Source organism: Mustela lutreola, chromosome 8 (genome assembly GCF_030435805.1).
Source record: "Mustela lutreola isolate mMusLut2 chromosome 8, mMusLut2.pri, whole genome shotgun sequence".
Classification (NCBI taxonomy): Eukaryota; Metazoa; Chordata; class Mammalia; order Carnivora; family Mustelidae; genus Mustela; species Mustela lutreola.
This window is the reverse complement of record NC_081297.1, coordinates 81,431,069-81,443,310: the sequence shown is the minus strand read 5'-3', so window position 1 is coordinate 81,443,310 and position 12,242 is coordinate 81,431,069. Positions and strand designations below refer to the sequence as shown.

At 41.4% G+C, this 12,242-nt stretch overlaps 1 protein-coding gene across 3 annotated transcripts in view; it reads left to right on the top strand.

Moving 5' to 3' along the window:
• The first annotated feature begins 3,786 nt into the window (after positions 1 to 3,786).
• The window catches only part of KRAS (KRAS proto-oncogene, GTPase), a 39,074-nt gene continuing 30,618 nt past the window's right edge, over positions 3,787 to 12,242 (top strand). The window contains exons 1-2 of one of the 3 annotated variants that reach the window (XM_059185794.1): positions 3,787 to 3,966; positions 7,779 to 7,900. In XM_059185794.1, coding sequence (XP_059041777.1) covers positions 7,790 to 7,900 — 111 coding nt within the window. In that variant the 5' untranslated portion in view covers positions 3,787 to 3,966; positions 7,779 to 7,789. The remainder of the gene's footprint in view (positions 3,967 to 7,778; positions 7,901 to 12,242) is intronic. The other 2 variants (XM_059185792.1, XM_059185793.1) reach the window with 2 other exon arrangements.

The following is a 12,242-nucleotide window of genomic DNA, read 5'->3' as shown; positions in this document are numbered from 1 at the left end:
GTCCCGTAACAGCCCTTCTTATTGCATAGTGAATGACAGATACATGTCGATGCTCTTGCTTGGGATGTTTTAAATGTAAACGTAAACGTAAGTTGCAGAGAGCAGTCACTAGAAGCAGAGATGGCAATACAAGTTGGGACCGTACATGAGAAAGAGGCAGAGTGATGCTGATTGAGGAGAATGGCAAAAGTATTAGAGCATGGGCAATCGAGGGAATGAGCCGGGCACCAGAGCCTTGCAGGATCATAAGAACTGCCGTTGATTTCTGGAATCAACAGTAGTTCTGGCTGATGGTGTCTTTTTCTAGTTTCCTTATTTCCTGAAAATAAATCCTCAGCATTCGCAGTGCTCTGAACATGTCCTGGCACTTTAGATCTCACAAGAGCCCAGCTAGCACAAAGGAATTTCTGTTGTTTGGGCTTTCATTATGTCTGCAGAAAAGAGTATCTTGTGAAGGGTAGGTCAGTATGATCTTCATAAAGTATGATCAAAAGGACATTCACAAGGGCACGTGTGTCTGTGGCTGCCTTCCCAGAGAGTGTAGTGGTAGAGGGCAAAAACCTCAGTTACATCTTAGAGCAAACCTCGAATCCTCAAGTTTATACTTTGGTGCTACTCCTTCTTTCTTTTCCCAGCATGATCAGAGTGTAGGTCTGGGGGCTTGTCCTTGGGGAGAGCAGAGAAATGGAGAGCTATGGAGACTACTCAGTGCAGGCACCAAGTTTAAAGAAGGAAACCCCAGAAGACAGTAGACAGGGTAGCTGCCCAGAGCCATGTGTCAAGATCAGAGTTTCTCAGTGTACAGAATGCAAACCACCAGTTTAGGATCACCTGATTTGTTAAAAATGAAGATTCCTAGATCACCTTGCCCCAGCTGAATAGAATCTCTAAGGGAGGGCCCTAGGAACTTGCATTTACATAAGTATGCAAGGCGCATACTTTGGAGATCCTTGGAGATCCCTTGGAGATCCGCCCCTATGAGCCCTGTGTCAAGGAAAGAGAGAGAATGCTTGTTTATGAGAAAGTACTCAGGACTGAAGGGTGGAAAAGTTTGGCACAACATACACATACATTGCTGTAGGAGTGAAAAAGAAAAAGAGAAGGTGTGTGAGCTCAAGCTGAAGGATAGGGTGAGCAGAAGAGAGAGTGGGATGCAGGTTTGCTCTGGGAATCATGAGCTCAGATGATAATTGAGACCATGGAGATGGATTAGGTTTCTGCTAATGCCAGAATTTTAACAATCAGCATAAAAGTGCTATATAAAGCTCTCCCCTCCTCTTTATTATAGTCCTTGTAAGATTTATGGAGCACCAACTACAGGGAGAACATTGTATTAGCAGCTGTCAAAGAGAACAAGAGCTTATCATGTACTCGAAGTTGGACAAAATAAATCTGTAGTTTATATTTAAGAGCGACTACAAAGCAGCATCCAAATAAGTGCAATTTCATTCATTTAACAAGAACTCATTGTGTCCATTATATGCAGACACTTTCCTGGTTTATCAGAAGGTGACCTGGGTGAGTTTAAAGGCAGATTTTGAAAGAAAGTAAAAACAGATTACTGAGAGGTTAAGGCACTCTAAGCAAGGATTTAGAGTCACAGAGTTCAGAGAGAAGGTACATAACTTCATTCAACATTCCATAAATATTTATTAAGTACCCATTCTGTTGTAGACACTGGAAATATAGCAGTAAGTAATAGACAAAAATCCCTGCCCTCCTGGAGCTTAATATTCTGGTGGGAGAAAGACAAGAAAGCACAATAAATAAGTTATATAGCATATTAGAAAATGGTGTTTTGGAAAAAATAAAACAGGAAGAGAGGATTTGGCGGGGGGGGGGATAGATACAGTATCAAAGATGATCTTTTGGGAATAACTCATTGGAAGGAGATATTTCTAAGTCTCCTATAATATTTGTAAGTGTCAGGAAGATTAATGACTATGTAGTGGACATACGTTCTGTTAGAGGCAGCAAGTGCAAATTCCCCCACAAGAAGCCTGCCTGGCATTTTCAAGAACAGTCAGGAACCTGTGTGTGTGTATGTGTGTGTGTTTAAGTGAGGAAAGGGGTAATAGAATAGAGTTCAGAGACCAAAGGGGTGAGGGGTGTTACATAATCTGAGGCCATAGGTCTTGGAGATTTTTGCTTTTTCATTAAGTGGGATGGAAGCCACAGGCAGGATGGGAACCTCTAGAGCTGGGAGCAGAGGAGTGAACGTGATCTGACATGGATTCTTCAATTCAGCGGGATGAACTTGGGCCCAACTTTTCACCTGTCTAAATTTGTTTCCTCATCTGTAAAGTATTGGAAAGTATTCGTCCTAAGTTGTGATGATTAAATAAGATGATATGTTCAAAAGATTTAGCAACTACTTGACACAGAGTAGGGACATTCTTCTCCCTTCCCTGTCTTCCGCTTCCTCTCTTCTGTCTCTTCCACTTGGTACCAGGTGTTAGGAGAGAAAGACCAGAATCGGGCTTGCGGGTGACAGCCCACTTAAGAGGTAGGAAGAAAAGGGTGACCATTGTTTTAAGGACTGTGTTAAGCGACATAGTTGGGATTTAATATAATCGTTTGGGATTTAAATAATAGTTGGGATTATTAGGATTTAAAATAATCGTTTTATTCTGTTTTACCATGTGGACTAGAGAGACAGAACCGGAAATACTCAGGTAGTCCTATTAGATGCAGGTGCTGGTCTCCCCCCAGGCCTCAACCTTGAAAACTCACCCAAACAATTTACTTCTCTAGGTAGTTTATTAGACTCTGGGTTATGCTAGCAGTTTTAATTGTTCTGTTGTTAGACGTGTTAACTCCCTGAACGTTAACTGATTAATCTCGGTCTTCTAATTAATGTTTGAGTGATTCTCCTCAGGTCTAAACTATCAAGGGCACTTCTACTTAAACACAGTTTATCTTCTGTTTGTGCCCTCATGGGCAATAGGTACATTTGAGGTCGCTGTTTAGAATGACCTGCGATGACTTCAACACATCCATAAACACAACAACAAAAAACAAGACAGAACTCCTCCCCGTTGAGATTAATGATGAAAGCCTGTGTCGCGTCTGTTTGGGCTTGGGGCTAGGTTCCCAACCCCCCGGAGCGTTCAGGCTGATAATCACCAAGCCGTGGTCTGAAAGCCCCTGGGTGGGGGACTCTCTGCCCGACGTCTCCGTAAGTCACCGAAGTCGCCTCCCACATTTGGTGACTGCTGTTTATTTACTTGCAGTAAATGACTGTAAATGAACGTGCACTAGTGCAGCCGACCCCGAAGAGCGGCGGATCTCCCGCGGCTTCTCCCAGGAGACCCGGAGGGGGTGCGGCAGGGTCGCTCCCGGAGTCCCTGGCGTGCGCGCAGCCCAGCGCCCCGCGGCCGGGGTGCGAGTCTGCGGCCGCGGGCTGGGCTCTGCGGCGAGAGTCCGGAGGCGGGCCGCCGCGTGGGTCCCGCGGTCCCTCCTCCCCGCCCCGCCGAGGCGCCGCCCAGACCCCCACCCCCTCCCTCTCCGCCGGCCCGGCTCCCCCACTCTGCCCGCCACCCGGTTCCCCAGCCAGCCCGGCCCCCGCGCCTCCTCCGCCGGCTCGGCCCGGCCCCCTTCTTCTCCCCGGCGGCGCTCGCAGGCTCGCTCTCTTCCCTCTTCCCACACCACCCTCAGCCGCTCCCTCCCCGCACGCCGGTCTGGAGAGGAATCGAGCGCCGCGCGCATCGATAGCTCTGCCCTCTGCGGCCGCCCGGCCCCGAACTCATCAGTGTGCTCGGAGCTCGATTTCCCTAGGCGGCGGCCGCGGCGGCGGAGGCACGGCGGCGGAGGCACAGCGGCGGCGGCGGTGGCGGCGGCGGCGGTGGCGGCTGCCCGGCCAGTACTCCCGGCCCCCGCCATTTCGGACTGGGAGCGAGCGCGGCGCAGGCACTGAAGGCGGCGGCGGGGGCCAGAGGCTCGGCGGCTCCCAGGTGCGGGAGAGAGGTACGGAGCGGACCACCCCTCCTGGGCCCCTGCCCCGGTCCCGACCCTCCTCGCCCGCGCCGGGCGGGGCCGGCGGCGACTGAATGAATTAGGGGTCCCCGGAGGGGCGGGGAAGGGGTGCGGGCGCTGAGCCCCTGCGGGAGAGCGGACCGGGTGGGGGTGTCTGCAGGGGGAGGCGCGGGGACGCGGCGACGAGGGGAATGAGGAATGGGCGGTGCGGGGCTGGGGAGGGTGAGGCTAGAGGCGGCCGCCGCTAGTGCTGCTTCCTGGACGGGGAACCCCTTCCTTCCTCCTCCCCGAGAGCCTCGGCTGGAGGCGGCCGGGGAGAAACTCGCGGGCTGGGCGGGCTGCCCCTCGGGGCGGTCGGGTGCGGTGGAGGTTACTCCCGATGCGCTCCGATCTCCCCTCCCCCTCGTCCTCTCTCTCTCTCTCTCTCTTTTCTCTCTCTCCCTTCGCTCCCGCACCTCTTCCTCCCTTCCCAGCCCTCGGCTGCCTCGGTTACTGCCTTCTCTGCTGCATCTAGCATCCCTAGGACGAAGGTATAAACTTCTCCCTCGAGCGCAACTGGACGGGTAGTGGTCCTTTTCAGTGTGTAGGGGGGTATACGAGTAATAGGAGAGGTCACGTTGTGGAAGAGGCTAGGAAAGTGCTTAGAGACCACTGTTTGTGGTTATTGTGTTTGGAAAAAATGCATCTGCAGCCGAGTTCCTGACTGCTCCCCTCCCCCATGTATGGGCTGTGACATTGCTGTGGCCACAAAGGAGGAGGTGGAGGTAGAGATGGTGGTGGAAGAACAGGTGGCCAACACCCTACAACGTAAAGCCTGTGACTTAGTGAAAAGGAAAAAGTTAATCCCAGAAGGTCTGTTTTGCTTTGTCAAGTTAAAACACACCGAAAACCCGCAGAGCAGAAGCAGGGCTTTTTCCTTGCAAGTTGAGTGTAGACAGCAATAGCTAAAATTGTACTTAAAGTTTAATTTGCCTGTTCTTGTCCTTTCCCCTATCTCTTGTCTGTTACCTTTATCCTTACAAATTTGACCCTCCCATCCCAAGAGTTATTACAGTACTCCTAAATAGCATTTAAACATTTTTTTTTTCAAACTGACTAGCAAGAGGAGTTAATTGTAGCAGTCTTCCAGCCAACTGCCTGAAATACTCCTAAGCATGTGCATGCTTTAGCTGAAGTCCTAAGCTAGCCTTCTTAAATTTTGACATTTATCAAAATAAGGGTTAAAACAGAAAAGCATGTTCTTACAATATTCATGTTATGTTTGTAATGTAAAAAAATTACAAAGAAATTACAAAGGGAGAAATTCTGTTCACAATCATCATCTCAGAATCAACCATATGAGTGATGTCACTCTTAGGTGACTAAGGTCCAAAATGCTGACTCGACCATGAGATAGACTATAGATATCAAATATGGTTGATGCCATTATTATTTACTTTGATACTGTAGCCATGGACAGGCATACCTGATTTCAAGAGACCATAGATGAGAGGATAATTCAGTTTCATGAGAAAAGTGGTTTTTCTTCTTCCCTTAACAGAATGTTGGGTTCTAGTCCCACTTTACCCCTCCATAGCTATTTTAGCTTTGGGTGAGGGAGCTCTTTCTGGTCTATGATCTTCAGTAAGACTCCTTGGGAACCCACTTCTCTTCAGTGGATTTAAATGTTAGTTGGTTTATAAAATCCAATTCAGGGATTTTTTTTTTTTTTTTTCCCAGAAACAACAGCTGCATAAACAGGTAGACCAGAAGGTGTGTGTGTCTCAGAACTCACACAGTTAAGCTGTAATCTCCTATCTGTCCACAGTATCTCTTAGGCTAGCAAACTTTATAGTTGCAAGGACATCTTACACTCTTGAAAATTACTGAAGACCCACCCCTATATGGGGTATGTCAGTAGGTACCATAATACAAATTAAAACTGAGAATTTAAAAAATTGATTAATTCATTTAAAAATAGAAATAAGCCTATTACTTGAAAACATAATAGCATTTTTATGAAAACTTGTTTTTCAAAACAAAAATTAGTGAGAATAGTGGCTTTGTTTCACATTTTTGCTTATCTCTTTAACTATATTGCTTAATAGAAGACATATGCATATCTGCTTCTGTGTTCACTCTATTGTGATCACATCTGGAAAACTCTACACTTATTAACAAATAAGAGTGGAAAGGGTAAGTAACATTGCTGTAGTAATGCTATTATTAGTATTATTGATTTTGGCCTCTTGGACCCCCCAGGAATGCTGCTGGATTCCTGGACCATAGTTTGATAACTACTGTTCTAGGCTCCACAAATTGTTTTAGGGGCTGGGATAGGCAGGGAGCCAGAGTACATTTTGGTGTGATTCTCCTCATTGTTCCCCATTTCCTATGGCCTCTATTTGGAATAAAAGGTGGGAGCGATCAGGATAAGATACATGCTTGGAGAGGCTCCCAAGGTGGCCTGGCAAATAGGGCTAGGTGGCACAGAATAGGCCAGGGGGCTGTAATGTAATAGTCTTTGATAGGACAGTTGTCTAGCCTGTTCTTTGTGAGAAGACTCAGGAATAGTGTAAGGAGGTAAGGGTTAGTATATTATCATTTGGAAAACCATATTACCTTTCTTTGGGGTGGGGGGGATGCTATTTGGATTCTTGGTCTTCAGTTAATAGGATACTGCATGCACTGTAGTGTTTATATTTGCACATTCATTAATTTAGAATAACTTATCCTGTAATTATTGTGTACTTGATGCCATTCTTTGTGCAGTTCTGTCCTTATTTTTAGTAATGTGGTTATTGGGGGAAAGAAGGTCAAATTTTAAAAAATCACTTTATTTCAAAACATTTGAAACAGCTGATTAAAAAATATTTTCTGTCTTGAGCAGTCAACCTTACAAGTTGCCAGTATTTATTGCAGTTGTTGAGAGACTGTACAAGAAGCAGAGAGTAAGTCACTGAGAAGTATTCACTTACAGCTTTTCGAAATCCCTCTCATTAAAAGCAGTGCGTATCTTTAAATTTTATATAATTAAATTTTTTTTGGTGCAAAGTGTTTTTTTCAGCACTAACATAGGATTACATAGTGTGACAGATGATGAAATCATCCATACTGAATAGTTCAAAATTCTTAAAATTCTCTTAGTTTTTATACACCATTATTTTCCCCAGCAGATATTTTACAGATTGAAATGTTATCAAATCTGCTTTGGTGTCTTGGTTTTTATTTCTCCACTACATAGTTCAGCTTTATCTGACAGTCTTCTCTTCACCCCCATCTGACTCTTGTTAACTGCAGGAGAACTACTGTGATGATGCTTTTAAAAAGTTTTCTGTAGCTGTTGGCCCTGACAAAGGCACTCAGCATATCCACTTGTAACTCTTAGGGGCCAGAGTCAACTAGGAATACTGTAGAGGTAGCTGTCAACAAGTTTTGTGTGGGTGTGTCCACAGGGTATAGACACTTGTACTGAGTGAAGTCATGGCATGTTCCTCTGAGAGCCATTAACTGCTACAGAGCCCCAGACTGGCTGTTCAGATAGACCAACCTGAATATACGATAAAAGAATTTTGTACTCTGAATGCGTTTTTCTCAAACGTTGATGGGGGAGTTCGTAAACGAAATGTTCATTACAATACTCGTCTATAGTCAACTGAAGTTTTCATCACTGAATTTTGCAAAGCATTTTGGAATAATTTTTTTGTGTAAAGGTGAATTTGTGTTAAAAGGTTTTGATAGAGTGGGTTATATTAATTTCATGTTCTAATTTATATTAACCACATGTTCTAATTTAGTCACATTTTCATTATTTTTATTATAAGGCCTGCTGAAAATGACTGAATATAAACTTGTGGTAGTTGGAGCTGGTGGCGTAGGCAAGAGTGCCTTGACGATACAGCTAATTCAGAATCACTTTGTGGATGAGTATGATCCTACAATAGAGGTAAATTTTATTTTAATATTATGCATATTGATTTGTGCAGGCCCTTTCTTTGGGTACAAAAAGGAGGTTTCTCTGATCATTTTTTACGACTACCCTTTACAAGCAGTTATACTGAAAATGATATTACTAAGTTCTCTGAAATGTACTTGGGTCCCTTGGCTTTATTCTGAAGTTATATATGCAACTAGAGATACGGGTAGCCCTTATTCTCACTAGAGTATTAAGATGTATAACATTCGTTCTGTGTTAGTATATGTGTTTTTTGATTGTAAGTGTATTTCAGAGTTTTGTGAGAAGGTAAAAATGTAAATTCACATCTTATCTAGACAGTCATTTAAGAAAATGGTCTTATGGTTAATAATGTTGCTTGCTTATTTGCTATTTTACTGTCACATTCATAAGTTAGAATTGAATTGTACCAGTAAAATATAATCATTTGGTGATTGGTTTGTTTTTTTTTTTTTTAAACATTTAATTAGTAGCAATTTCCTATTTTATTTTCACATTGAAGTAGGGGAGAACCTACAGCTACTTGATACATTTTAAAATCTCATTCTTTGTGTATTTTAATCTCTATCTATATCAGGTGGTATATAATGGTACCACTATCAATCCTTACCTTTGCTTTGCAGTCCTCTTTTAATTTACTCAAATGTTAGAATTTCTTTTATTACAGATTGATTAATGAATAATTTTTAAACTTTAATTTCATAAAAAATGGCCAAAGTAAAGGCCAACAGCAAAATGATAGAATAAAGGCCTGCGAGAGACCTTGAGTGGTCACATAATACTTTCTGCTGCCTTCTGACAGCACTGTACTTAAATTATCTCAAGCAGATAAGGATTTATTTAATCCTAAAGACCTGCAGGAGGGGATGGCACCTCACTGTCCTTGTTAACTCACTTCCAGAATGTAATTATGAATGTATTTTATACATAATCTGAATATCCATATTAACTGTAATGTCGGTGGAGATAGAAATAAATACAGCACCTGTCACTGAAATAGACTTATGTTGTTAGATTATTTCTTAGACTTCGTTACCCCAGGTTAAGCAGTCCTAATCCCTTAGTTTTTATTTTTTGGATCTGCAGATCATATCATTTTTTTAAATCAGCTCTGAAAAATTTCCCAGAACTTTCTCTGAGTCTCTCCTTGTGGAATCTAAAACAGGTTAAGATGCCCTGTTAAGGGACAATGCTGTATGATGTTTTCAAGAACACTTTGACTGCATTGTGGTAGATTCTGAGGGCACTGGTGGCCATGGCAAGATATTTATGCAATTAGAACTTTGAGGATTGAGCAAACAGCTTCATAAGGAAATATCAAATATTTTGGTACTGCAGGAAAGAAAAGAAATAACACTTATTTGCAAAGATTTGATTTAAACCTAGCCAGCTTTTATTTGGCATGAGTAAAGGGGAAGAGTCTAACTGAAGTGGACCACCTGTACAATAATCTTGTATATTTTCTCTTGGCAAGGCAGTTCAGTGCTATATGATGGGTTTTTTTTTTCCCCCTTTGAGGGGGATTAAATAATTCACCCAATTTGAAAACCAAGGTTACTTGGCATAATCCATTTAAATCAGAAGTAAAAGGAAGTTTTAATAGAATTCAGGTAAACACGGAAGTTTTCTTGGGATTTTGGAAGGTGATTTTAGCAGAAGTACTCTCCGTTTCTTTGAAAGTCCCAGGGATTCCATTTCACTTGGTTTCCTGTGTGCTATAGGAGATAATGTGATCAAACATGTTAGGAAGTCTTTCTGTCTAACTTGCTAAAGTACAGTGTGGGTCTAAAATAAAGCCAAAAGTTAATCCTTTATTTTGAGTGAAGGGAGAAAAACTTTATAAATTCAAACCCCTAGCCCTGATTATGATTTCTGCCAGAAGACTTGACTCTGGGGAAAGCATCAGTTACCTGTGAACTTTGAAACTTAGACATTCCCTCACTAGTGCAGCCATCTGGGAAAAGCTGTCAGAGATCATCTCTTGTCTTCCAAATTACAGTGAGTCTTAGGGAGCTGACACATTAAATTCATGGTGTAGTTAAACTACAAGAAAGACAAGATAATTTAGTAGCTTATTTTAAGTAAACAGTGGTTAAGCAAAAATGTTGACTTGATGTTTTTATAAAGAGTTTAAAAAGGAGATGTGGGGTATCACTATTGCTATTAGGTTTTAATTGGTGAGTAATGTAGGTCAGAGAGAAAATGAGGGAGCACATAGGCTGCACATTTGGAATTCTTATCAGTTTTCCTGCACTAAAACAAATGGGAAGGCATTTTTTTAAAAATTAAAGAATATCATTTCTATAGTGGTTTAGAATTGATAAAAATTTACCTAGGAGATAGATAAGGAAGGTGGTCATTTTTTCTTTCATTTTATGGATAAAAATGGTCTCTGAGAGGTTATAACTTGAGAATACTTAGCTAGTAAATAGTGGACTTTTAAGTTTTCTGAGACCAAGTTAAGGGGAATTTCCACCTTGTATATACAACTTTAGAAATGAGAAATTAATCTTTAAGCTAGGAAGAAATTTAATAATGGAAGCTGATTCAGATTTATCGATATACCAAAATTCGAACTTCCCTTCCTCTCCAGTGGCATCTTAATGGCAGAAATATGATATAAAATTAAACAGGTGTGATGCATAGATAGCGCATGCTTATATTTGAGGCTGTGCACATGATAATCAACTTCTGTTTTGGAGCATTTTACTTTTATCTTTTGTGAAGTTCACCAAAGAGTTCCAGAGATAATGAAGTATGTTGTTTGTGGTGCAAGAATATTAAAAAGTCAAAGTAATCTCCAAGCACTAAACCAGACTAGAAATAATATATACTTTTATAGTTTAGAGATCACTTGTTATTAAAACACATTCTCTGAAATGTGTTTTCCAACATAAAATTTGGCAGAAGGAGAAAAATCTTGTTTTAAAAAAATGTAAGTAGTTACAGACATGGAGATCAGAGTGATCATCTGATCGATTAGGAAATAGATATTGTGTATCTACTAGATTTAATATGCTAGTAAAAATAGATACAGAAAGATGTATTTTTTTTTTCAGGCTCCACTCCATTGACATTTGCATACTTCTGTTAATGTGACACTTATAATTCAGTCTAAGTATTATGCCCTTCTTCAGTGAGTTTCCTACTCAGTAAGGATGATGGATTCTTGATTGGATTGATTTGCTCCATCTTTATTGCTCTGAGCTGTGGAGTATTTATTCAAGATTTATCAGTTTCTCTATCTTTTTACTTTTTCATGTTAATTATGGAATTTATTTTACTTGCTGAATAAGGTGTAATAGCTAGAACATTTGTAATATTAAGTCTTGAAGAATGGGGTGAGAAAAGCATTGTATAATGTTGAAAGCCATTATTTTTCTGCTTATGTACCAGTAGTTATCAATGAGGGGTCGGTGGCTTTGTTTCCCAGGGGACATTTAGTAATATCTAGAGATATTTTTGGTTGTTACAGCTTCTAAAGGGAGTCTGCTACTGGCATCTGTGGAGGCAGAGATGCTGTTAAACTGCCCACAGTACACAGGACTACTCCCACAACCAATGAGATGGCCTCAAATGGCAGTAGTGCTGAGGCTGAGACCCTCTTCTGTGTTATATAAAGCTTTAAACATCTCTGTCAACTTCAAGTCTCTGAATAAGGTTTATCCCAGATACTCTAACACAGCACAGATTTAAACTTTACCTTTTCTAAACTAATAATATGTTATATGAGCTTATTCTAGCCTTCTGTTAAAACATTGTTTTTAAAATAAGGTACACAGTAATTTTGTAAATGCATTTCTTAAGGCTTTGGCCAGCTCTACCCCCCCCCTCCACCTTCAAGTGAGTGCCCTCTACTGGTCAATTTATTTGCTTTTATAATAAATAATGAAATACCATGTTTGGGTGTTTTCCTATTTAAATTGTGGGTATAATAAATTTATAAATGTGTAAGTTTTATTTAAAAGTCTGATTTTATGTAATTTTTAAAACCTGAAGTGTCAGTTTTATTCTCTGCTTATATTAAGATTCCTGTGTGGGCTAGTTAGGCCTAACTAATTAAATAGGTAGGTGAATATTTTTAACTAAGAAAGGAAATGTGGCAGTGAAGGAGAAAATAGGGTGGCTCTGTTGTTAACCCTGACTGAGATTACTTTGAGAAATAAAAAGTGACACTCTGACTCTGAATTTCTTAACATGTACACAGGAGCTATGCTATAGAGCTCAAAGCTTTCTGATGTGCTACATGGGGTGTTAGGAAAGGGCCTATGGGAAAGTGGCAAATTGTGACAGTTAACATTGTGTAGATTTTTTTATATAGTACTGTAGAATA